Here is a 26,750-nt window from a genome sequence, read left to right as displayed (position 1 = left end):
CCTATCGGGGGCAGCCAGTGGGTGAGGAGGGAAGGAGGAGGGGGAAGGGGGAGGGCAGCGGACCCATAAGGCCCCTGCAGGCTGGAGAGCAGAGTCCAGCGCAGGGGAGCCGAGGGCCTCGCCAGGACCCAGGGTGATGTCAGCGATGGGCTGAACCTCCTAGAAAGCTCCTTGGTAGGGATGAAGGAGGGACTGCCCAACCCAGGTGACCCAACAGGGAGGATGCTGAGATGCTGGGGACCAAAACCAAGAGCATGGTGACAGGCTAGCTTGGGTTGGCTCTCAGTAGCTGGACAGTGGATCTAGGAGCTTAGGCCAGGTGGTAGGGCTTCCAGCCATGATTCATTCACCTGAGTTCTCCAAGGAAAATCTCCCCAGGAAAGGACGAACAATGGCGTTCTATTTGAATCCTAATTTTCCTGCTCAGGGGACACTGTGATCTGTCCCACTGGGGCAACATTCAGAGGGCGAGTGTGCCTTCTCTCACTCGCAGTTCAAGACATGTAAGACGTTTTATGTAACACCTTAAAGGGCCTTCTAAGCATGGTATAAAAAGAACTGATTTTAAAATGACAGGCTTTTATTTTTAGCCCCCTAAAAATTGTAGTGATGCCCAAAGAAGCTGCACTGAAATACAAGTCCTCAGAGGCATGTCTGGCACCTGGGCCCCCAACTCCAAGTAGAAGAGGAACACTGGGGACATTTCAACAGACACCCCCAGTCTGCACCTCACTACCTCAGATGTGTCCTTCTCTACTGACATAGAGTAATTAGATGTCTGCTGAAAGCCTGCTATGTGCCCCACAGGGCTCTGAGATTGGAACAGTTGAGCCCAGATGCCATATCATCCTCCATGCCCACCAGTGGCCCAAACTGACCAGTTCAGATGTCCTGCCTGGGACAGAGCCTGGGTTTATGCAGCTCTGCTGGCCTCTGAGGTGGCTGGGGGGAGAGCCTTAGCTTCTCTGATGTGTGTGATGGGAACTCGGGCATCTGGGGCATCACGAAAGTTCAGAGGGGCCTCTGCATGACCACCCAGCTGGCGAGGGGCACAGGTGGTGTGACACTCCCACGGGCTCTGCAGAGGTACAGGAAGAGTTCCTCTCTGGACAGGCACAGAGGAGGTGGGAGCATAGTGCTTCTGGAGAGGGTGAAGCCCCCACCCTCGTACGTGGCAAAATGAGCAAACAAGGACAGGTGCGACTCACCTGGCTGCGCCTCACACCCCATGGATTAACGTACGGTCCCTCATGCCCACTTTCTCCCCTCAGGTCTAGTTACACCCCAGCACTCTCCCTGGGCTACGTGGGCTTTTCCTTTGTGCCTCCTTTCTCCTGCTGGCCACCTCCTACCAGTGTGACCTCCCCTTCTTTCCGCCCCAGCCTCTTTTTCTCCCTAGCTTGGTTTCCTCTTGAGGTGGGCTTGTCCTGCATTTTTTTCTTAGCGTTTTTCTCCCAGTTCTATTTCTATTTCCTTTCAAGGCCTCTTCATTCCCTTTTCACTCTGTGTTTGGTGAGACAGCGAGGGGAACAGGAGCAGAGTGTGTGTCTGGCCACCTGGGACTGAGCTCCGGGTGGAGTCAGGCCCCTGCCACGGCTCACCTGCTATGGGGCTGATGCCAGGGCTGCCCGGCCTGGGAAGGACAGCATCAACTCTGACAGGAAGGCCTTTGGGAGAAAGCAACCCAGGATGAGCCGATGAAGTGCTTTCCAAGTACTAGGTGCAGCAGGTGCAAAGGCCCTGAGGCACACTCTTGGAACTCTCAGGAGGCCAGGGTGTTTGGTCTCAAGTGGTTGAGCAGGGAAGAGATATGGACCCTAGGGCCCTCAGCTCGAAACAGAAGGGAACAGAATCCTCCACTCCCTGGCACTGCCTCACCAGGCTGACAAGTCCGAGCAGGCACAGCCAGGGAGGATGCTGCTCCCACATGCCTGTGGCCAGTTTGTAGAACGCTGGCTCCAGAATAAACTCTGGGAGAAGAGCCTCGACCTAGGAACTGACCACAGCCACCTGGTCCTATAGGCCATGAAACAGAAGGACTGGTACTTCAGAGCACAGACCAAGGTCACACCCTCAGAGACATGTCCCTTCGAGGAGCTGCTCCTCCTCCCACGACCATTGTCATCACCACCTTTGCTGAAGGCTTCCCTCATGCACTCATGTGCGAACATGGCAGGGAAGCTGGAGCTGTAACTTCTCCAAAACTGAGGAGTTGTGGGACACTCACAACCCTCCTCAGGGGCAGCCAACATCATTCACTTCCATACATCTGTCAGGCACCCACCACAGGCAGCAAACAAGGGACCCGAGCTCTTGGGGGCTTCCGAGCACTGACACGGCCGCAGCACCAGTCCCATCTAGGCTCGGGGGAAAGCTACTCCACCACCGAGAGCAAAGAACATTTTAGGGGCAGGAAAGAACAAGGGTGGCCAAATCCTTAAAAATACTTCTCCAAGTGCAGGCCTCACTTGAGGATTACCCACTCCATCCCCCTGTCCCCCAGCTCTGGGGCAGCCCCTCTTCCCAGGGGCCTTGTGCTCACCTTGGCCAGGGTCCTTCCCCATATCCACATCCTGCTTTTAGCAGAGCCCTGGGTGGTGGTACCTGGGGCCCTCCTTGGTGAGTGGTACTGGTTCCTATGGGAGCCTCCTCTGAGCTGGAAGACAGGTGGCATGGAAGTGGACAGGGTGGTTGGGCCAGACTGATGGGTGGAGGCGGAGCCAACATCCAGCCATGTGTCCCACTCAGCACTCTGCCTGGGCTGGGGACATAGTGGAAAGGGGAGCTACAACTGTCCTGGGCTGGTAGGTTTGCAGGGAGGCCAGGAGATAAGGCATCAGTGGCTGATGGGGCAAGATGGGAAGCTGCACTGACTAAGGGAGAGGCAGCAGCTGGGTAAAGCCTGTGAGAGGCAGTAGGAGGGTGAGCACACAGGGCCACAGAGCAACCCCAGGCCCCCCTGGTGGCCACACGGGGTTGGTCAGCGTACCATTGGCAGGGGCAGCCACATCAGGGCTCTGCCCTCGCCAGACTCAGGCAGGCACCCCGTCGCCCGCCCCAGCTGGGCTCCTCCTGCACTAGGGCCTTCCAGGCAGGGCTCGAGGCACTTCCCTCTCAGCACTCAGGTGCCCCTCCTGCCTGATCCTCAGTCCCCATCCTCACACCTAGGCTTCCTAGTGACTCCCCTTGCCCTACTCCTGGGACACCCTTCACCCTCTGCCTCCTCACTGCTTCTCCATGACCCTTTCCTATCTAAGAGCTCAGGAATAAAGGCCAGACTCCGCGGCATGGCATTCCTGTGGCCCTCCAGGCCCTGTGCTGCCCACCAATACTGCCTTCCCTGCCCAACCCTGCCCACCTGAGGCCCGCCCACTCTCCTACCCCAGGAGCCTCCTTGCCCTGGCCCCACTGCTCAGATGCCTGCCTTCCTCCCCTCATGGGTGTGGGCCCTTGGAAAATGCCACTGAAGGATTCCTAGTGGGGAACCTTGGTCCCATGTGGTAAGCACAAAGGCTCTTCAGCTATATGGCCTAGGTTCAAAGGGAAAGTTGACCACTAACTCGCCAAGCAGCCCTGGGCAAGTTACTAGACTCAGGGCTTCAGTGTCTTTGTAAAACGCATCTCTCGTAGTCACTGCAATATTCATATTGACAGCTAATATGCATGTAGCACTTGCTCTGTCTGGCTGGGCACAGGCATGCACTATGGGGAACATGACTCCTCTAGCCATTGCCCTGGCTGAGCTCTGGGATGCTGGGGGAGCCATGGGCACAGATGGGGCTTGATGAGGCCCCAAATAGGGCAGCCTGTGGTCAGGTTTGGGAGGGTGTGAGCCATTGATGCACATGGTGGTCTGGCTGCTTCTTAAAGTTCTCCTGTGATGAAAAGCTCCTTTTAATCATTTCCCGGGTTGTGGTTGATGTGGGCGCCCCCACGAGGTCTCCGTGGTGGGGCTGGGGTTCCCAGTCTCCTCCCCACCAACACAGGAGCCAGATAACTGGGCTGGAGGTGGGGTGGCCCCAGCTGCTCTGAGTCTCAGAGAGAGGGTGCAGTCACCCAGCCATACCACTGAGGACATTTGTGGCAGGCCAGGGCAAATGTCCTCGGGCTGGCCATTGACTCAGCACCCCTGGTCTCAACTGTGCTGCACTGAATGTCTAACTTTCCTTTGGCTTCACTGCAAAGATGAAAAATGTTGAATTAATCTCCCCTGTAGCATGGTTTTGACTTCACTCAGATTCTGAAGATCTAAAACAGATGCAATAAAAGGGGAATCTCTTTGCTGTGGGGTCTCATGAGCTATCAAAACAAAGCAGGGCTGCCGGGCCCCACTGCCTACCCTAGCTCTGCATTGTCTCCTGCCAACTCCAGCTTTGTCACTTGGTGTACGCCTGTGTGTGTGCACACGCAGGGCCCTGCCTTGCTGGTGGTGCCCTGGCTAGCCTGCTGCCATATGTCAGCAGTGACTGGGGGGCCAGAGGAGCCAGCCTAGCCATCTGCAGACAGGGCCTGCTGGTCTAAGCCCAGCCCTTCGCACCACCGAAGGCTCTGCCTCCTGGCCCCAGCCACCACCCAGCACCTTATGATCTGCAGCTCAGGGGCCTACATGTCAGAGGGTACAAACGATGCCCTTCAAGCAGCCTGTGGACGTCAGTCAGTCTGCGTGCCAGTGCCATGAGGACAGAGATTGTTGTCTATTCTTCCTCATCACTGTCTTCCTGCTCCTAGACAGGACCTGGTACACAGCAGGTGCACACTGAGTACTGACTGGATGGACAAATGCCCAGCCCTGAGTGCTGTGGGAATGCAGGGAACACAGGTCTGGTGCCTGTCAGCCCAGATCCCCCAGGCCAAAGGGCAGCCCTAATCTAGGGATGGGTCCACCCATCTTGTGAGGAACACTCACCCCAGCGTGGGTCTTGGACCTGGTGGGCTTGAAGGGATAGAGGAGAGTGGGGTGGGCAGTAGGAGGGGCCAGCCCCCACCAGCTAGTCGTGGGAGGAGGAAGCCTCATTGCTTCGGCAGGAAGTGGGGGTGGGAGTCAAGGAAGCAGTCCAGTTCCTCCCCTCCCCTCAGTCCTGGTCTGATGACGACTAAAATCTTTGAGGCCTGAACCTCAGAAAGGAAGGAATGGAGCTCCCCTCTAATGCTGATGTCTGACATGCTAACATGCCCAGGATCACAAACAGCTGATTCACAAAAGAACCAATTTCCAAAAAAATTCTTCCCAATCTCTCTAGACCCAGCAACTGTCTTTTTAACCACTCCCCCTAACTCCATAGTCTGCTGCAAACAACAGAAAATGAGCTTTTGGTCCCTTGAGCCTACGGTCCATGGTTCTGTTTCACATTATCTCAGGGATATAGGATTTCTCTGACGGTTTTGCATCCCCCAGCCCCCACCTCTACTGAGGATTAGCTTCGGGAAGTACATGAAACACTATTTTCTATTTGTGGATTAGCCACCAGATTAAGGAATCTTGGCTATTTACCTACCTCATGGCTTAAAAGCAACTCCTTTTAAATGAACACAGCTCTCTTTTCCATATCACTCTTTCTCCCAAAAGGAGAAGCTATAAAAAGTGGGTCCACTCAGACCATTCATAAAATCGGATGCTCCTGGGACCCATGGGGTGCTGCTCACACCCAAAGGGAGGACCTGAGTCACAGCCCCACTGACACGGGGTGGGTTCAAGCACATCCCTGCCAGCCATGTACAGGCCACCAGGGAAGCCAAGTGTCTGACCGGGATAGGCCCCAAGGTGTAGGACACCAGTCATGTTTGGCCATAGGCTTTGCTGGACTCTGACTCCAGGGCTGAGCATGGGGTGTGGACCATAGTACATGAAACACTATTTTCTATTAGTGGATTAGCCACCAGATTAAGGAATCTTGGCCTTGGCCGCCTTCTGCATCTCATTTCTTCAGAGGCTGACTTTTCCAACAATCCATATAAAGTAGTTAGTTAACTACTTTCCCAAGACCCAATAAAACATTAGCATCCTAAGCCAGAGAGACAGCTTCATAGCTTGCTGGAGGCCTGGAAGTCTCAGTATAGCCTGGCAAGTCGGGCTGCAGCTACCACCCAGCAAGGCCACCTCCAGGAGGAAGAAGGGCACAAACCACTAGGGATGGAGTCTCAAGGCTCCCCTATCCTGCCAAGCATCCACTGATCCACAGTGGGGAAACCTGGGCAATAATCTTTTCTGGAGCCACTGGCTGGGCCCAGATCAGAAGGGCAAGGGGCACATAATTGCTTCCCAAATGCCATGCTAAGTTCAAGGCTTCCTGTGCTTCGTCAGCCATGGCCAGTGTGGGCATGATGAGGTTCTGTACCCATAGTACAGGCCTGGATCAGGGCCCTTAACAGAGCGCATGGGAGGAAGCAGCAGGCCCGACTACAGCCCTTCCTTGCCCTGCTATGGTGGCGCCTCATTCAGGAAAGCACCAAGTGGTCACGGGGTCAGCTGTGATGAACTAGGCTGTGGCTTGCTTAATCTCAGAGCCATGCAGGCCAGTTTGGGGCTCCTGTCATAACACTCAAGGCCCCTTTCTTGTGGCCTGTGTTTGGCCTTTCCTTGGAGGGCCCTCAGGTCCCAGAGGAGCAAGAGCAAATCACTTGGAGTCCCCTCCCTTCCTCCTCTCAGAGCAAGCCTAGATTCAGCCCAAATGAGATGTCCCTGCATGGGCCTCTCTCCCTGCTCCCAGCCTCTGTTCTCCACCACCAGCTCCTGCCTACCATCTCCCAGCCCTCCCCCATCTCCAAGCCTGCTCAGAGCCTCACAGAAGAAATCTCATATGACCGACCATGAACATTCCCAGGCCCCAGAGGTAACCACAGCCACTGCCGAGCCCATCTGGCAGGCAGGGGTCTTCAATCTGCAGCCTCTTTGGGAACAGGGTGCTTTCTGCCACAACCACAGATGGGATAAAAGATGGAAAGCCAGAGTTTTTTGCCAGACCCCCATGGGAGCTGCCATCCAGTTCCCCGGCAAACACGAGCTTGCCCATTTTTGAGTGCTGTTCGCAGGCTGCATGTCACAAGGGAGGCAGGGCACTGGCCCTGACCGGAGATGTGGGGAAGACGCAGGTTCCGCTGTCCCGCCACATTTGCAAAGCCAGAGAAGCCTTTGGGAAAAATGCCAAAAATAGTAACAGGGCTGGGGAAGGGCCAGGAGCCCAGACAGACAGGCATTTCCCCCAGTCCCTCTGCCACCAAGTGTGTTCCTGGCACAGACCGGACAGTGTCTTGGGTCCCTTGTACCCCAGAAGTAGCCTCTTAACAGAAGGAAAACAAGCCTCTTGTTTCCAAACCCCCACAAAGAAGTTCAGGTTGTCCTGAACATGACTCTGGCCAAAAGGGCAGCCCATGAAGGTCCACAACAAGGAGGGTGGCTACATCCACTCTGGACCAAGTAGGTGAGCTGGCTAGATGTGCTGATGCAGAGAGGGGGCCCATTTTTGCAGAAATAACCCACCACTACCCTTATGGCCCTGTCTGCAAGTGGCAGCAGTGTTAGGAGAGCTGCACACGCCCTCCTGGGATGATGGGAAGACGCACCGGGTGACTTTCACTCTATACCCTCCCAACAAATTCTGTCTGTGTGCACGTGGGAGGACCGATCCCCAGGGAAAATGGTATAACTATAAAATTGGGGGTATATTTCCATAAGCAACAGCAGGCCCTCCCAGGAAAGAGGGATACAGAGAGCCCCTGAGAGTGGTGAGGCAGCTCGGTCCACATCAGGGCCAGGCACTGCCACCTTCCCCACCAGTGTGGAACCAGATGCCTCACCCGAGCAGCCCGTCAAATAGGAACTGCCAGGACTACCATGGGTGTGTAGGGGGGAGCAGGTTTAAGGTATCTTGAAGCAAATAGGCCATTCTGTATCCCCAAAGCAAAGAGGCAAAAAATCCTTGGCCTTGCTGAGTTAGGACAGCAAAACGCAATGACTTGAACATTTAACAAAATTAAATGCGAAAGAGACCCAAACAAGCAGGGCTGGCGGGCCTGCTCCCTGCCTGCTCCCCACCACATGCATTTTCAAGTCCCAGAGCCCAGCAGCCTCCATGAGTCACAGGAACTGGAACGTGACATCACAGTATTGCTGTGGCCAGCCTGAAACACTGGGTGCCATAAAAAAACAGTTGGAGCAGGAATTTCATGGCTTGGTATTTTTAAAAAGCAGCAAGACGTGAAACTGGAGTCAAAAATAACTTTGCTGTGGGCTTCTGAGGCAAAACCACCAAGCCGCGTGTTGGGCCTATGCCGGGCCCCCTTACAGCAGCCTCCCCAGCTCCTGGGTCATTGTCCACACCCCCGAGTTCCACCCCCTTGCCCTAAGGAAGGCCCAGGACCTCTGCAACTTCCAGATACCACTGGAACCTCCATTACTCCTGAGGGCAGCTGAGCACTGTGCAGCAGCCCTCTGGCCTCTTGAGGGTTCAGGAAGGAAGCCACGGAGCCAGTGTGGAGGTGAGCTCATGCAGCAGTGACTATTTGTGGAAACAGCCTCTCTCCCTGCTCACTGGTGAGTTTTCTGGCATCTGTGAAAAAGACCCCTAGATCATCTGGCAGCACCCCCGAGAGCACAAGGGGAAGGAGTACCAGGGTCAGGGCCAGGGCCTCTGCTTGTACACCCACTGAGCGCCCATCCCTGGACAGGCCGGCCTAGCAGCCTCGGGGACTGGCCTGGAGTCCTCCAGGGGTGCTCAGAACAGAGGAGCCTGGCCTGGGGGCAGGCAGATGAAACAACGCCTCAGGGGAAGTCCTGGCCCCACCTGAGAGGCTGACCTCTGCTGTCCACCCCATGGGACAGACAGACAGAGGGGCAGTGCTTAAAATCTCCCCTCGGTGGAAAGCCAAAAAGAGGCAGGGCCGGGTCTGAGCAGCTGCAGCTTCTGACTCCTGGTCTGGGTTTTTCTCTGGAACCCTTGGGCCTCTGGGGTCGAGCCAACTTTCTCAGAAGACTTGAGGCAGGCCCAGCAGGTGAGTGACCCCAGGGCAGCCACAGGACAGGCGTGTGCTCTCTCCAGAGGGGACAGGGGAGGGGTGGGTCTCAGGATAGGCTCAGAGCAGGGCCCTTGGACCCTGAGGGAGGGGCGTACGATCTCTCAGTGGGGTGGGGAGCTCACAGCATGTGACGCCCACACTCCTGACCTCAGGCCTAGCAGTTCCTGAGAATTCCCACAGGGGGCTTGAGGAACAAAAAGTCCTCTAAAGAAAATCCTCAGTTCCATTGTTAGGAAATACATGTTCCCTAAAAACCATTACGATATCTACATTCAAAGAATGTACTGTCACAGGAAGTACTATATACATCTTCGAAGAGCTTCCATCTTGGCCCGTGTTGCCTAGGTCCGGGTTAAAGGGTCTGATCTAATGGGCCCCATGACCCATGCCTGATTTTCAACAGTGTCTATGTGCACCCCAGTGCCTCTGTCACCTCCTGTGCCCTCCTTCCCGGGTTGGGGAATGACTTCTTCTTTCTCCTCTCTCTTATCCTCCTGCCTAGCCAGACACTAGAGTCTCACTGGCAGCTCAAAAGCATTCCTGGGACTTGAGTCCAGCGATATGGGGACTGTGGAATGTCCACTCCTGTCGTTCCTGTGCCACAAGCCTGCCCTGGTGCTTTCCCATATTGCTCCCAGAAGAACATTGACTCACTGCTGTGCTTCACAGAACAGCTGGCACCAGTCTAGCACACCCAGTTAACCAAGAACCGCACAGCAGAGCTCAGAGGACCCAATGAGGCGTCTCTCCCCATTTTACAATGGAGGAGACTGAGGCTCTGGGATTGACGTCACCTGCCCAAGGTCACCCAGGTGATGAATGGTGGAGGTGTGCCCAGGCTGACGGGCAGGTGGCTCACTGGGTGAACACAGCAGCCCTGAAACCCAAGGAGGAACAGTTGCTCCCCACAGCTGGTGGGGACGGTAAAGCTGAACAAATCCCAGCTGCTCAAAGCATGGCATCAGCTGGGATCAGGGCCCCAAGGAAGCTTAGTGAAGAAACCAACGGCACCCCGAACAGCAAGCTCAGTGTTTGCCGGGGCAAGGAGGGGTCATCCCCACACAGGGGCAGGCCAGGGCAAGGGTGTGTGTGCTTTTTGGCTGCTGACCTAAGGCACTCGGCCTGCTGGGCTCTCTGATCACAGAGCCCAGGGCAAGAGCTTCTGGCCTTACCTTTCAGGGAGGTCAAGTTTGGTTTGCAGAATTTCTTGATGAAGCCATCTCTAACTCCACCAAAACTGTTTGGCAAGGGAAGCTGGGGAAGCTCTGACCCACAGTGGTTGAGATCAGGATCACCTGGCCCCCTGGGGAAGCCCCAGGCTGGCTGGACCCCGAGGCTGGTCCAGGCACAACAAGTCATTATTAACACGTTATCTGCACCTGGCATGATGCTCTGTCACGTGCCAGGTGGGAGGATAAAGTGAGGGCCACACAGGGAAGTCCTTGGAAAGTGGCAGGCCTCAGATAAAAACCTGGAGGATGACAATTATGATGAGTATGTGATCCCCACACTCTGAGGACTTTCCATCTAAAACAACTATGTGGGGAGGCCTGAAGACTGCACCTGCTTGGCTCGCAAGGTCACCCCAAAGTCTATTTTCCCCATATAAATACACTTTCGAAAAATAGTGTATGGATTTTATAAAAAAGGCATTCATAAAAAAGTAAAACACCAACCCCATTTCTGGAGTTAAAGGGTTTCTGATGCTGTACAAGTCCCAAGGGCACTTTGGTTTCCTCTTCATCTGTAAGGCCTCTTGGCCTGGGAAGGCTGGGGGAAGCTGCCCCACTTGCTGGCTTCCTCCGGAGACCAGGAGCCTTGCAGGGGCCAGCCAAAGTGCTGTTTGTCTCATCGCCCCTGGGATGGGGCCATGAGAGCACTGCCCTTGCTCATGTCTTAACTTCTCTGTGTCCCTATCTCCACTCTACCCCAGACCCTCGGCATGGGTCAGGCCTCGACTTTGCCTAGTGTCCCATCAGGTGAGGAAGAACTCCTGGGCTGCTGTTTCTGTTACCCCACACCAGAGGACCCATGGCTTTGACCCAGTGTCTGGACTCCCACTTGTTTCCAGTGATTCCAGTTGCCGGCTCCTCTGTGGACACCTGGCTCCGACCTCGGCAGATTCAGTCCTGAGTTCTTCCTGAAGGTGGGGCCGGGTCTCACATAGGGCCCACCACACAGAGGGCTCAGTGAATGTGTGTGCATGGAAGGAACCTGCCACCTCTGCTCTGAGGGCCAAGGAATGGCTTCCTGGGTAGGGAAGGGTCTAGCTTCATGAGGCAGTGGAGAATTGGGAGAGCTATTTCTGGTGCTGTCATGCAGATCCCCCGGCCCCCAAGCCTTGGATAACGACAATGGCAGCAACAGGAGCAGCACCCAACACATCAGCAGTGCACAGCGTTGTCAGGTACTGTTCAAGGAGCTTCCCAAGAGGCCTATGAAGTGGGTACTATGATCAGCTCTGAAAGTAAGGCACACAGACTCGAAGTGACTTGCCCAAGGTTGCTGAGCTAGGCAGTGGGGAAGCCAGACAAAGCTAAAGCCACTCCTCTTCACCAGCTCACTCAGCTTCCTGGCTTCCAGGCTTTTCCTTTACACAGAGGAGCTGCTGAAGGCGTCACCCTGGGGAGGACTGAGATTGGGTCCCTGAGCCCCAGACTGGTGAGAGACAGGCCACAAACATCCACAGAGGTGACCTTGCCACGTGGGGCCATACCAGCCTGTTGAGCAGGAAGGCAGGCTTTGAAGACTGTGAGCCTTTGAAATAGGGTATCCTACCCAGGGGCTGGAGACTCTGTGACTCACTCAGAAAACATCCCTGGCCACTGCCCGCTGCAGCCCCATGGCTCTCGCCTGGATGGATGTTCTGCAGGATGGAGGCCTGAAGGACCTGGAAGACAGCTTCCCTCTCAAAGGCCACTTTGAAGTAGACTTCCCTGTGGGGGAGGGAAGGGGTAGTGGGGGCGACGGAGGAGAACAGCATAATTCACATGGATGACTTTTTAGTAGGAATCAGTGCTGGGATGGCTGGGCATCCCACCCCTCCAGAACAAAAAGGCTCTTCAGGACTCGGTGGATGGTGAGGAGTGCTTGCTGATGGGGTGGCACCTGAGACCAATACCCACAGACCAAGTAGGAAGCCCAGCTGAACAAGCCACTTGGGAAGATGCATGGTGGTGGTCGTCTGGCACTAAGCTTCAGGGGAGGGCTGGGTCAGTCTGAACCATCCAGAGCAGGGCCCGCTGTGGGCCTGCCTCTGCTGGGCCAATGCCAAGAGAAAGGTGCAGGGAAACTTTCAACCCCCTGGTGGAGATAGCTCTGGCTGTGGCTGAAACACCTCAGCTAGAGAAAACCTCAACTCCAAGGAGAAAGGTGGGCCTAGAAGACAACCAACAGCCAAGCCCAAGGAGAACTTGCCAGGATTAGCACAAAGGTGCTATGCACAGTTCTGAAAATGGGTTGAACTTTAAGGCCTCAACTGGTGCTTCATCTGCAGAACTCAAGTTTCCTCGGGATGCAATGAGTCCGTCAAGAACATGCCTCACTTTATGGCATCCAGCAGCACACAGACACTGTCAGTTTTGCAAAGCAGGTGACTGGCTGATATTGTTGGCATCTGGTCGGGGGTGGCCTGCCAGTTGGATTTGCAAAGGGGCTGAATGGTGTGAGGTAGGACCAGGGTGCCACAGAGGCATTGAGACACCCAGACACCCAGCCATGGGCCGAAGGCCATAGGCCACAGGCCAGCCTTCACTTATTCTCTGCGATGCAAGTTTTTTAAAAGTTACTATCATACTCCTAACTGCGAACACATAACAAAACCTTCCATGTGCACCCCTAAAACACAGTGACAGGAAATGTTTTTAGTGTTATACTCCTCTGGATCCAATGAAGCTATTTTTAACCACCTTCTCAGACTTAATTTCCAGTTTTATCCTATAAAGTTCTAATTGATTCCACCTCCCCTAATCTCTCACTTGGCGAGGCTGTGAAAAACATGAGGCAGTTGCTGACGGGTTTGAAGTGGGGTGGTTTTTAAGTCTTTGCATGCTGCTCACATCACTCTCAGCACATGCCTTCTTCTCAGGGCTTAGCAGCCTCTCAGAAAGGTCTGTACACTGTGCCCTGGAGTCCCACAGCCCTCAGTCATGACACTTGGCCTTTCCCTTCAAGAGTGCCTTCTTCAGCGGGCCCAAGGTATGCCATCCCAGCTGGGCTCTGATGACACACCCTGGAAGAGCTTTTCTCACTTAGCCCACGATCCCAAGCTGGGGAAAGGATACCATGCCATCTCAGCTCCATTTCCGTTAGTGACATCAAGGGTCCTTTGCATCCTTCATGTGAGCTGGACTGGAGACCACTCTTCCTTGCTTCCCCACTCCCTGCCCCCTGGCTTTAACGCCTTTCTGTTTTCCTCACGGGCCACATGTGTCCCTCCTGCAGCCTCGCTCTACCCATGTGATGGCATGGCAGAGGAGGATCTGCAGAGTCCCTGCGTGGCCTCAGGAGCCAAGGAGATGAGGAATTGGGGAACCTCTAAATCCCGCCTTGCCCCCGACCCCACCACCACATATCCACATGCCAGCCACCTGGAGCTTCACTCATTCCCTGGACATGCCCATGGCCTCTTCAGAGCCATAGACAGCCAGGACCTCTCTTCTCCCTCGGGTGGGATGGCCCTGCCAAGCATGCCCTAGTGCTGGCCACCACCTCTTGTCAGGGGATTTTGCGCTTAATGAAACTGCTACACTACGAGCCTGTGTTATGGCTGCCGACCTATGCTCCCAAGGGCGGGGCCCATATCCATCTCAGTGATGAGGGTGGTCAGAACCACAACTAACAGTCATTAAGCAGTTACCTAGGGCCAGGCATGGGTCAAACATTTCCCAGATTCATCTCCCTTAATTCTCATCATGAATGTGGCAGGCAGAGCCCACAACCACCAGCACTTTACAGAAAAACACACCAGGGCTTGGAGAACTGAAGGGATTTCCCCAAGGTTGCTCAGAGGATAACGGCTAGGCTCAAACTCAGAGCCTAGGCTCTCAGAAGCCCTGACTCACTACTCAGTTCCCTGGCATGCCCCTGCAGTGCCTATCCAGCAAAGAGTGGGAGGAATAAACAAACACAGTGTTTCTTTCAAAGCTCTTCAGCAGCCCAGGCCAGCTCTAGGTGAGCACACTCCAATAGTACCCAGCATTGGGGATTTTGGAGTCTAGTGGCCTAGCCAGGGCTTGAATGGCTCCAAGAGCTAGGATCCCCGGGAAGGCTCTGCAATGTCATTAATCTGGACTGGAAAACAGGTCCATTATAATTATGTTTTTAAAAATCCAGCACCTGTTGTCCAACTTCAAAGGGTCCAAATGCGGGACCAAGTGCAGATGACGGGTGAACCCACACTGTAGCCTACCTGAGTGAGGACATCCAGCTGGCCCACAATGTGCTCCAGCGTGCTGGTCAGTGTCTGGGGCACGCTCACGGGCTCCTGGGGCTGGCTCTGCACAGACTCCACACTCCTGCCTCTGCCTGGGGGGCCAGGGAAGTCCACTTCTGGCTAAAGACAGAAAGAAAAAAGTTCCTCAGTCTATCCAGTGCTTAAAGAAATACTGTGAGAGGAACAGCCCCTCCAAAAGATGAAAGGGAAAACCACCAGCAAACTTGAGAAGGTAAGCTGCAAGCGTCAGTGAGAAGCAGCAGCGTGGCGGCGTTCCCACATCTGGGTCCACATGCACACCTTTCCAGGCAGAGGCCTTAAGTGAGGAGTGGAATCAGAACATCTCGTGGTTCAGGCAGAAAGGGGCCTGGGGAGGAGGGCAGGTAGGTCAGTGAGTGCCCTCAGCCTGCTCTTGGAGCCCCACAGGGAGGCTGGCTGCCTCCCATCTCTTCAAGCAGCTGGCACCCACCAGCAGGCATCCAGGTGAGTCCAGAGATGCTAAAGCCCAGCCTGGGCCTGAAGTTCCTCCTCTTCCTGGTCAGCTGAACTCTAATTCCCCACCTCCCAATATGGGGATGTGCCAGGCTTCACAAATGCCTTTCCCAGGCCCAAGGAGCTGTGGCCCAGAACTTGGTGGCAGTGTGTGTGTGTGTGGCAGGGAGAGGGGTGTTCCAACCCCATCCCGGCCCAGATCCCCTGGAAAAACAAAGATTTCTGTGTGCATGTCCCAGGCTGGCACATGGCTGGCAGGAATCTGAATCCACAGGAAAGGCACTCCTGGGCTGCTTCAGATAGGACTCCAGGAGGTGAGGGGCTTAGTGCTTCTGCCTAAAGCCCTTCAGCCCCCAAATTCAGAAAAGTCAGCTCCTTGTCCTATGCACAAAGGCTTCTGTGGACCGAGGAAGTGCTGTGCACATGTTCAGTGGGCGGGATGCTGGAGCCATGGGTGTCCAAGGGCAGGGCTGGTCTTAGAGCCTGCAGTTCCTCTGTGGACTTGCTCCCACGGGAATGTGGTTCAGCACGTGGACCCTATCTGCATGTTTTCCTTTATTAGGTAAGTATTCTATTCTCATAGATCACAAACTTTCAAGGGCATGCTGATTTGAACTTGGAAAAATGCTGGCCCTCGTGGTGGCTATAGGAGAACCTGAATGTAAGACATGAGCCAGAGGGATGTTCTTGAGAACATGAGCAGCACCATGTCCACACGCCTATCATCAGCATGTCGACCACTTCCGTGGCCATTTCCACAACTTCGGCCATCAGGGCTGGGTCTCTTCAGGAATCCTGAGTCCTCCAGGAATCAACGTGCTTCAGATCTCAAAGCTTACCCAGAAGCCCATCCCAAAAGGAAGTTTCAGACGTCCACCAGCCTTGCCAGGATAGACTTCAGCCTACTACAGTGGCCCCCAGACTAAGGCAGTTCTGTCAGGAGACACAGCAGAGTGCAGTGGTGAGGAATGGTGACTCAGACACTCACTGACCAGCTCTGGGCCTCCACTTCCTCATCTAGACTAGGCCAGTCCTTCAAAGGGCTGGGCTGTGAGAGATGCTTATCTGAAGCTACCAGCAGGCCTTTCTTAAGAAATGTTCAGTGCTGTGCCCACTCCTTCCAGAGGAGCCCCTAACTTGCAGACACACACACACTCCTCCACTGGAGGAAGGGTGTGAGCAGGGAACTCTTCTGTCCCACAGCCAGCATTGTCATGGAATGGGTCAGAGTCTGGTGCTGCTGGCTGCCTAGGAAGGAGGGAATGGAAAATCTGAGTTTCTGTAGAATGGCCCAGAAACGGACAGTGCTGAGCTCAGCCTCTGGAAGCACAGTGGACGCTACAGGGAGGCAGGGTGAGTACCACTGACTTCAGCAATAGAAACCGTCCTGGATGAGCCAAAGTTGAGCCAGCTTCAAGGGAGTATTAAAGACAGCAGCCGCGGCGCTCCAAGCTGGAGAGGTGGCCTTTACAACAGAGGGTTGTGGCAGCCACCATGTTTTCCCACCTATACCACACTTTCATGGGCTGTCTCCATTTGACAAGAAAGAGAACTAAGGCTCAGTCAGAAAATGACTGTCCAAAACTAACCAGCCTCAAACTCTAGGGCTGCCTGGAGCCATTTCCCTGCCTCCTTGCCCACTCTCATCAGAAAACATCACAGCACTTAATAGGCCACCAGTCCAGCAATTGCCATGGTTTACTTGCCATCCACTGTGTGCCCTCATGTAATGTCACCTCACTTAATATATGTAACCTCACTTCATCCTTATGATGGCCCTTCCCAATAGGCATTATTAACCTTGTTTTTCAGATATGGACACTTGGGCTCAAAGAGGTTAAGTAACTTGTTCTAAGTTACCCAGCAAATAACAGAATTGGGATCTGAACCCAAAATTCGGGCTCTTCCTGGGCATGAGACAGCCTCTGGCAGGTGACATTGACTGTAGCTGGGCTTCCATGTGCACAAGTCCTCTCCAACGTCCCTGTAGAGGCCTCTGAATCCTGGGTCTAACGCTTTTTGCATTAATTCCTCAACCCAGCTACCCTGGAATGATTGTCCAGCACAGAGCTGAACTCAGAGCAGGCCCTCCACAAACACTCAACACCCCAAAGAGCAGAGCCCACCGAGGTAAAATTTCTGTGTAATGAAATCTCCCCACTGTCTGCACTGTAGCAAAGGGCCAGCAGCCCCGCCCCTCACAGCTCTGGAGCCACTCACCTGCATACCAGCACTCTGGAGCTGTGGCATTTCCCTGAGAGCTGGGCAAATAAGCAAGAAAGCAGAGATAAGAAAATGACACACAAGAGTGGGAAGAGACAGTCATACCAGAGCCATGAGTAATGACAGTGGCAGAATAACCCAAGCAGCATTTAAATGCAAAAGTCACATCAGCGTTTTGTCTGTTCAACATCAAAGGGTCCTAGGGGTTTTGCCTGGTGGTTCTCAGTTAAGTATAACATGAATAAAATAACACAAAGAGGCCAGACACGGTGACTTACCCCTGTAATCCCAACACTTTGGGATGCCAAGGCGGGCGGATCACTTGAGGTCAGGAGTTCAAGCCTGGCCAACATGGTGAAACCCTATCTATACTAAAAATACAAAAATTAGCCAGGCATGGTGGCGGGCACCTGTGATCCCAGCTACTCAGGAGGCTGAGGCAGGAGAATCACTTGAACCCAGGAGAGGTTGCAGTGCGCTGAGATCACGTCACTGCACTCCAGCCTGGGCAACAGAGCAAGACTCCATCTCAAAATAAAAAGTAATGCTCACTAAAATAACAACACAGATTAACCCACACACATACCCGTATATATATACATCAATTCAACAACATTTCACTTTTGCCAAATATAAGTATCTTAATGCCAAAACAAAAAAAGGTGACTCTCAAGAGATGGCTCTAACTTTCGGAAATATCACTTGGGGCCTGCAGGTGTCTCCTCTCATGCCACCCTGGGGTGGGACTCTGGTTTCTTACAGTCGGTTAAGTGTTGCCCACCTCAGTTCCTGTTTCCTCTGCTGCCTGCCTTTCATACATCACCAGGAGCTCAGCACTTCGCACACAGCAGGAATTGCCTAAATATCTGTGGCTGATATTCAGCCACCCAGAGACAAGAGGAACCAAACCATAACATTTCATTAAAAACAAAAAGAAACAGCTTAATCTTCCTTGTGACAAGAAATCAACCCATCTGGAGTTGACTTCTTGAGAGGTCTCTGAATTGACCATGATCTCACTCTTCCATCAGGATACAAGTATGGATAAGGAGCTGCTGCCTAGGATATATAAAGCTGGGGAGAGTGTTAATTCCATCCTAACAAGAAAAAGACTGACAATCTAAAAGAATCATAACTTCTCTTAAATCAGTGAGCTGAAGTCACAGAGCAACCAGTAGCCTGAAATCTAAGGAAAGACAGATACTTCCAAGGAAAACAGAAAGTGAGCATCAGCTGTGGGTCACCTATGGCAAAGCATGAAGAGAAGAGACACCAAGTGCCATACGAGTGGGTAAGTTATAGTTTTAACAAATTGCTGGAGACCAAGTGTAGACTAAGGTAAGAGTGCAGAACCCCCAGGTGCCACAGGCACAAGTAGAGCTTGCATCCATGCACAGGTTCTTCTCCACAGACCTCCCCTGGGCTTTCATGACAAACAAATGGGGGCAGAACAGTAGATGGGAGAAAACCATTCCTGGAGGTGCAGGCCTAGGAGAGGGGAGTGAGCAAGGAAAGATATGAAGCCCTGCCAGGACCTCTCCCCTGTAGAACAGCATCCTAAAGCTACTAGGAAAAAGCAAAGATAAAAACACCCCTCATTGATGGAGAGGCAGGGAACTATCCTGAGCTGAGATTATCAAGGTCTCCTTTCAATGAGGAAGGAGCAGGACCGCTAAGAATGTCTGATTTTTGAGACTCAGGGAGACAGGGTCTGCCTAAGACTGAAGCTGGGTCAAGACAACAGAGCCCACCCCCAACCCCCACAAAAACAAAAACAAAACAAAACAAAACAAAAAAATAGCAAGCACCAAGCAACAGCAGCCTATCTAGGGAGGAGGGCCAAGAGCATGGAAAAAAGCATGCCCCTCTGAGAGGCAAGACCACAGGGCTGGCTGAAAGGTGAGAGTGAGGAAAATGATTGAGAAAATCCTCTATCACCCAGACCTCAACCTAGGTACGTTAGGTAACACAAACTAAGCTCAACTCCTGATAAAACTATTTACCTCAGTCTTTACTGTCCTAAACATGATGCCTGGCATTTAATAGAAAATTATGAGACACAAAAAGGCAGGCAGAAAGAAAACCCCACCGTCAAGAGACAAAGCAATCAGTAGAAGCAGACTCAGATGACCTAGATGTTGAAACTACGAGATACAAAATTTAAAATAATTATGATTAATATGGTAAAGGCTCTACTGAACAACACACGTGATCAAATGGAGAATTTCAGCAGAAAGGCAGAAATTATAAGAAAGAGTTGAATGGAAACAACAGAAATAAGAAACCCAGTAACAGAGAAGTATGGCTATAATGGGCTCAATGGGAAAATAAATTAGTGATCTTAAAGATAGATCAATTCCTCAAACTGAAACACAGAGGGATAGAACAGAACAGAGCTTCCATAAGCTACAGGACAATATTGTCTCTAACACATGGACAATTGGAATCCCAGAAGGAAAAGAGAGAGAAATTAGATATTTCTTATAAATACAAATTTGCTGGTTAAAAAATTGTCAGCTTTGGTTTGTCTAGGGGGAAAAAAGGTCTTTACTTCCCCATCATTTCTAAAATATTTTTGCTGAGTACAAATATTGGGTTGGCAGTTTTTCCTTCAAACTTTAAAGATGTTACTCTTTCAGTTTGTATAGTTTCATGAGAATTCTTCATAATTCTTACATTTGATCCACTGTATATATGTTTTTTTTTCCTCTGGCTACCTTCAAGATTTCTTTTTTAATCCTTGGTTTTTAGAACTTTGAACATAACTCATCTAGGATTTTGTTTTGTTTTGTTTTTTCTCCAGCTTGTTTGTTGCTTCTCTGAGCTTCTTGGAACTATGGTTTGATGTCTTTCATTATTTTTTGAAAATTCTTGGCCATTAACTTTTCAATAACACCAAAACAACATGAAGTATATATTATTAATAGTTTCCTAGGGCTACTGTAACAAATTGTCACATTTGATGGCATAAAAGAATATAAATCAATTCTCTCACAGTTCTGGAAGTCTGAATCAAGGCAGGGCCACATTTTCTCTGGAGGCACGAAGGGAGAATGCTTCCTTCCCTCTCTCAGTTTCTGGTGACTCCATAATTCCTTGACTTATGGCTACATAACTCCAATCTCTGCCTCTTTCTTCACATGGCATTCTTCTCCTTTCTCTGTGTGTCTCTCTTCTGTGTGGCTCTTCTAAGGACACTTGTCATTCAATTTAGGACCACCAATCCAAGATGATCTCATCTTGAGATTCTTAATTACATCCACAAAGATCTTTTCCCCCAAGTAAAGTCATCTTCACAGTTTCTGGGGGTTAGGATGTAGACATATCTTTCAGGGAGGCTCCCATTCAACACACTACAAAATGCTTAAGTATAAATCTAACAACATATGTGCAAAATGTGTATGTTGAAAACTACAAAACACTAATGAGAAAAACTGAAGACCTATACCAATGAAGAGATACACCGTGTTCATGTATTAAAGGCTCAATGTTGTAAATATGTCAATTTCCTCCCAAATCACCTTTAGGCATCAAGAAGTTGATTCTGAAATTTACATGGAAAGGCAAAAGAACTAGAAGAGCCAAAACAATTTTGAAAAAAAGAATAAAGTTAGAGGAATCACACTACATGATTTCAAGACTTAGTCTAAAACTATATTAACCAAGACACTGTGGTATTGGTAAAAGGATAGACACATAGATTAGTAGAACAAAGAGAATCCAGAAACTCTAGACCAGTATCTGGCCAATTAATTTTTAACAAAGGTGCACAAACAACTTAGTACAGAAAAGTTAGTATTTCCAAAGTTGATTAAACAATTGGGTATCCAAGTGCAAAAAAATGAACTTCGGTACATACCTTGCACCACATACAAAAACTAATTCAAAATGGATCATAGAACTAAATGTAAAACCTAAAACTATAAGGCCGGGTGTAGTGGCTCATGCCTGTAATCCCAGCACTTTGGGAGGCTAAGGCAGGTGGATCATCTGAGGTCAGGAGTTCGAGACCAGCCTGGCCAACACGGCAAAACCACATCTCAACTAAAATGCAAAAATTTTAGTAGAGACCAGCCAGGTGTGGTGGCGGGCACCTGTAATACCAGCTACTAGGGAGGCTGAGGCAGGGGAATCGCTTGAACACGGGAGGCAGAGGTTGTAGTGAGTTGAGATTGTGCCAACACACTCCAGCCTGGGCAACAAAGTAAGACTTCATCTCAAAAAAAATAAAAAACAAAAAACAAAACCTAAAACTAAAAAACTAATATACATTTTTCCTGTAAAACAGAAGATCTCTGTGACCTTGGGTTAGGCATATTCCTTAGATATGAGAGCTGAAGTATGATCCATAAAAGAAAAAATTGGTAAAAGGAACTTCTTCAAAATTCAAAACTTCTGCTCTTTTTTTTTTTTTTTTTGATAGAGTCTTGCTCTGTACCCAGGCTGGAGTGCAGTGGCGCGATCTCGGCTCACTGCAAGCTCCGCCTCCCTGGTTCACGCCATTCTCCTGCCTCAGCCTCCCAAGTAGCTGGGACTACAGGTGCCCACCACCACGCCCAGCTAATTTTTTTGTATTTTTAGTAGAGACAGAGTTTCACTGTGTTAGCCAGGATGGTCTCCTGAGCCACCGCACCCGGCCAAAACTTCTGCTCTTTGAAAGACACTGTTAAAAAGGATGCTCGGCCAGGCGTGGTGGCTCATGCCTGTAATCCCAGCACTTTGGGAGGCCGAGGCGGGCGGATCACCTGAGGTCCGGAGTTTGAGACCAGTCTGACCAACATGGAGAAACCCCGTGTCTACTAAAAATACAAAATTAGCTGGGTGTGGTGGCGCATGCCTGTAATTCCAGCTACTCCAGAGCTGAGGCAGGAGAATGGCTTGAACCTGGGAGGCGGAGGTTGTGGTGAGCCGAGATCGTGCCATTGCACTCCAGCCTGGGCAACAAGAGTGAAACTCCGTCTCAAAAAAAAAAAAAAAAAAAGGTGTTCTACATCATTAATCATTAGGATAATGGAAGTTAAAACCACAGTGACATACAGCTCTATGCCTATTAGAATAGCCTAAAGGAAAAAAAAAAACTGATCACGCCAAGTGTTGGAAGGGAGGTGGAGTAACTTGAACTCTCACATACTGCTGGCATGAATGTAAGACGGCATAACCATTTTGAAAAGTTTGACAGTTATTAAAAGGCTAAACATACACCTATTATATGCCCCAGCCATTCCAAGCCTACGTATTTACCCAAAAAAATGGAAGCATATTTCCATAGAAAAATACGTACATGAACGTTCATGGTAGCTTTATTTATAATAGCCAAAAATTGCAAACAGCCCAAATGCTCACCAACAAAACAAAATTGTGGTATATCCATTTGATGAAATAAAAAGGAATGAACTATGGATACATACAACCATGTGGGTCAATCTCAAAATAATTAGACTGAGTGAAAGAAACCAGACCAAAAAGAATATATAACTGTATAATTTCATTTATATCATATTCTAAAAAATATAAACTAATCTATAGTGACAGAAAGCAGATTAATGATTGCCTGGGGCTGGGGGCAGAGTGAGTAGATTGACTACAGAGAGGCAAAAGAGAACATTTTGGGATGATGGAAAGATTCTATATCTTGATTGTGGTAGTGGTTACATGACTGTATCTGTCAACACTCAGAGAACTGTTTGCTTTCTAAAATGGTGAATGTTACTATTTGTAAATTATAAAGCCCAACTAAAAACAAAAAACATGTGGTTACAACTGAAATGTCCTTAGGGGACCAACCTACCCATCACAGGACACAGCTGACACCACCCATCACTGCCACTCTGCACTCAAGGTGAAAATCACCAGCTCTCCACTGGCCATTACCAATGGGCCAAACCCAAGGCGGAAGACCCCAGGTGAGGCCCACAAGGTCCACCATCAGTCTGGGAATTACAGTTTCCAAATGCAGAGCCAGAGTCATAACTCAGTGCAGTTCAATTTCCAAAGCCCCAGTTTCCCACTGGAATTCAAGAGAGCAGCAGAGATTCCCAGGCAGGGTTTCCCAAGCAGCAGACACGCAGTCCATGGAGTGTCAGGCCTCCGTTGCTTAGGAGTCTGTACACAGCTTGGCAGTCAGGAGCAAGGTCTGCACATACCTGGTCAGTAGGCTGGAGCTTGAGCAGAGATGAAACACACCCCTCTTGGGGGGGTGAAATGGACAATTCTTAATACCTGCTCAAGGTGGAACTTTCTACTTTTTTAAAATTTCTAACACTGGACCATGCCCTTTGCCCAGTCTACTCCTGAAACTGAAACTCTGTAATAAACAAAAGCGTCCAGGAACTGGTCCAAAGCTTGATTCTAGGCAAGAGAGGGGAGAAGGTAACCTAGGGCCAAGAGCTGGGCTATCTCACTCACCCTTCCTGTACAGACCCAGGTGAACAGCATGTCTGGCCACTGCTCACTGAAAACCAAGGCACGTCACTACATTTCCAAAGCAGGGCTGCCCTGTGCAAAACTGGAAGAAATGGACACAAACACACCCCTATGATTAAATCTTTTCAACTGAATCTTTGATTGAACTGTTCACTGTATAGCCTGCTAAGTGTGGAGAAGGAGACTCACAGACACAGATGTTTCTTAGTCCTGGCCTCAAGTCTTTGACAATTTGCCTTCATGAAAAGTTGACAGGCATCCATGTCTGTCTACCTCCATGTTTGCTAAACCTGCCCCTAGGGAGGGAAGCAGGGAACACACTGAGCTCACTTGGATTCAGCCTTATATCCATCTTCTCAAGGGGAAAGGCACAGGTGTTTTCTCAAATTAAAGCTCAAAAGCAGCCTATACTGAATTCACCACACATATCTGCAGACTAGATACACTACAGTCTTATTTGCCCTGTAATTTAGGGTTCTGGCCTAGAATCCAACAGGAGAAGAAACTTCTGATTCCAAACATAGCCCTGAACCCAAGGGAAATTCTGGTTTCCTAAAACCATCTAACTTTTGGCCGTCCTGCCAGTCCTGCCTCCAGGCAGCCTGAGCGTGAGGGTGGGGTTTGGCCCCACCGCTGGCTTTCATCTAGGGGCTATGAACATGCAAGGTGCCTTTTCACCTGCCCTATGCCAGACTGTGAGTAGGGCAGGTGCTGGGTCATTTCTGAAAGTTTAGGCCGGGAGTGGTGGCTCATGCCTGTAATCCTAGCACTTTGGGAGGCTGAGGCAGGTGGGTCATGAGGTCAGGAGATAGAGACCATCCTGGCTAACACAGTGAAACCCCGTCTCTACTAAAAATACAAAAAAGTAGCTGGGCGTGGTGGTGGGTGCCTGTAGTCCCAGCTACTTGGGAGGCTGAGGCAGGAGAATGGCGTGAACTCAGGAGGCGGAGCTTGCAGAAAAAAAAATAAATGTTCAGAGACATGGGGCCTGGAGGTCCACACAGCAACCTCCAAACCAAATCAGATGTTCCACAACTACAGATCACAGTCAGGCCTCGGAGCCACCCCTTGACCTCAGGCCCCTGCCGATGGGAAACCAACATGGTGTCCTTTGGACTAAAACTTGTGAAGGGGCCAGGTGTGATGGCATGCGCCTGTAGTGCCAGCTACTCATGAGGCTGAGGTGGGAGGATTGCTTGAGTCCAGGAGTTGGAGGCTGCACTGAGCTATAATCCAGTCTGGGTGACATTGTGAGAGATCCTATTTCTAAATAAATAAATAAAATAAAAATCGTAAAGGGGTTGAAGGGTGGGTCTAAAATGAAGGATGGGGAATCTGCATGCCTGACCAACCCCTGGATTCCAGGCCTTGTCACACACGGAACCAGGACCACCTGGTTCCCAGGACCACAGGCCATCTCACAGTCCCCTCTCAGAAAGTGGTCCCTTTGAGGCAGGGATCACAGGTGCCCGTCACCCTATTTCACCCGTGTTGCTCACAGGCCTTGGGCATGTAGGAGATGCTGTATGCACAAACCAAGACTCCATTCTCCTCATCCAGACCCATGGCAAGACGGAGGAGCTGCCCCGGGGCTGTGACGGCCACCCCTGGGCTTGATCCCCATCAATCTGTTGACTCCCCAGCAAGCACTGGAATGCTCTGCAAGCATTTCCAAGAATTTTCCCCCACACAAAGGGGTGATTCTTCAAAATAGTGCAAGGATTGCCTTGATAGGCAAGAAATGGCAAGTTATTTGGTGTCCAACATGCCTCCAGAAGGAAGTTGATCTGGGAGGTCTATCTTACTGAAGTGACACACACAGGTGAGGGAAACTGGGGAGAAGAGAGTGAGATGAATCAGGGAGGTGACGGCTAAGTGACTTCAAACCGGTAGAGACTGTGAGGAAGCAGCAAGAACATGCCTTGGCACAGTGCGGTTCCTTCCCTGGAGGGGTTCAGAGGGGCCTGGAAAACAACCCCAGCCTTTAGGGGCTGGAGCCCTCCAGGTCATCACACTTGTTACAGTGAGAAATGCACATGAGGGTGGGGGGCAGCGAGGTGGAGCCGGGTTTAGGAACACAGAGGAGGGGCAGGGCTGCATGGTGGAGGCTGGGAAGCCTCAGGAAGAAGCAGGTCCATCCTGGGCCAGGCCCACACCCCTGCTGAGTCTGTTCTGGAGTTCCTGGAGCAGATGCACCTCTGGAGCATCCTCAGAAACCACCACATAGGCAAGCAGGCAACCCACCTTGCCCAACACCTGTGTGGGAGCATTCCCTCTCAACACACTTGTGCTCCCTTGAGGGCGGCTCTGGTTCAGTTCAGCTCCACAAACACTCCCAAGGGCTCACTACGAGCTGGTGCTGACTATCTTAGGGTTACCTACCCCTACCTGGAGACAGAAATGCCTATCCTCCCACAGCACACACTTGAACTGAGGTACCATGGGAAGGAGATCAAGGATTCCAATAAAGCCCAAGTGCTGACTGTAGATTTTTTTTATATTAAACTGGTTTGAACTAATTTTAGAATTGGAGAAAAGTTGCAAAAAATAGTACAGAGAATTTCCATATATCCCTCTGCCAGTGTTAATGTCTTATATAACTATAGGACAATGATCAGACCAGGAAACTAACACTGTGACAATACCATTAACCAAAATAGGGACCCCATTTGAACTTCACCAGTTTTTCTACTAATGTCCTTAGATCCTGATGTTCCAGAATCCTAGCAATGCATTTATTACGTATTTAGCCTCCTCCCATCTGTGTCAGTTCCTCAGTCCTCCCTTGTCTTTCATGACCTTGACATTCTGAAGAATGTTGATCAGTTACTTTATCAAATGTTCCTTGACTTGGGTTTTATCATTAGACTCAGGTTATAAATGTTGGACACCACCAGAAAAGTGATGTGCATGGTGCCACAGGGTTCATGTGGAAGGGCTTATTACAGGGAATGTTGACCTTGATCAGTGGTGACACTGACCTCTCTGCCAGGTTTCTCCAATGCAAAGTTACTATCTTTCCTGTGTAGTTAATTTTTGGGGACTGTGGATTTTTGAAAGGGAATGTGTTGCTGTCATTACAAACTCTGTGTGTCAGCTCCGCTTGCAGCTGCCCCACAGATGAGGCATCTAATGAAGACGAGCGGCAGAGCCGACATCTCTGGGA

The 26,750-nt window shown here is 50.9% G+C and overlaps 1 protein-coding gene across 7 annotated transcripts in view; it reads right to left on the bottom strand.

The window, feature by feature from the left end:
• POC1A (POC1 centriolar protein A) overlaps positions 1–26,750 on the bottom strand; it is an 81,173-nt gene that overhangs the window by 6,870 nt on the left and 47,553 nt on the right. For 5 of the 7 annotated variants that reach the window (XM_023195564.3, XM_023195563.2, XM_023195562.3 and 2 more), the window contains one exon: positions 14,423–14,566. The exons of the other annotated variants lie outside the window; for them this stretch is intronic. In XM_023195564.3, the coding sequence (XP_023051332.1) occupies positions 14,423–14,566 (144 nt within the window). The remainder of the gene's footprint in view (positions 1–14,422; positions 14,567–26,750) is intronic. 7 annotated transcript variants of the gene reach the window in all.

This window comes from Piliocolobus tephrosceles, chromosome 2 (genome assembly GCF_002776525.5).
Source record: "Piliocolobus tephrosceles isolate RC106 chromosome 2, ASM277652v3, whole genome shotgun sequence".
NCBI classification, from domain to species: domain Eukaryota; kingdom Metazoa; phylum Chordata; class Mammalia; order Primates; family Cercopithecidae; genus Piliocolobus; species Piliocolobus tephrosceles.
The sequence above is the reverse complement of the archived record's forward strand: the minus strand, read 5'-3'. Positions and strand labels throughout refer to the sequence as shown.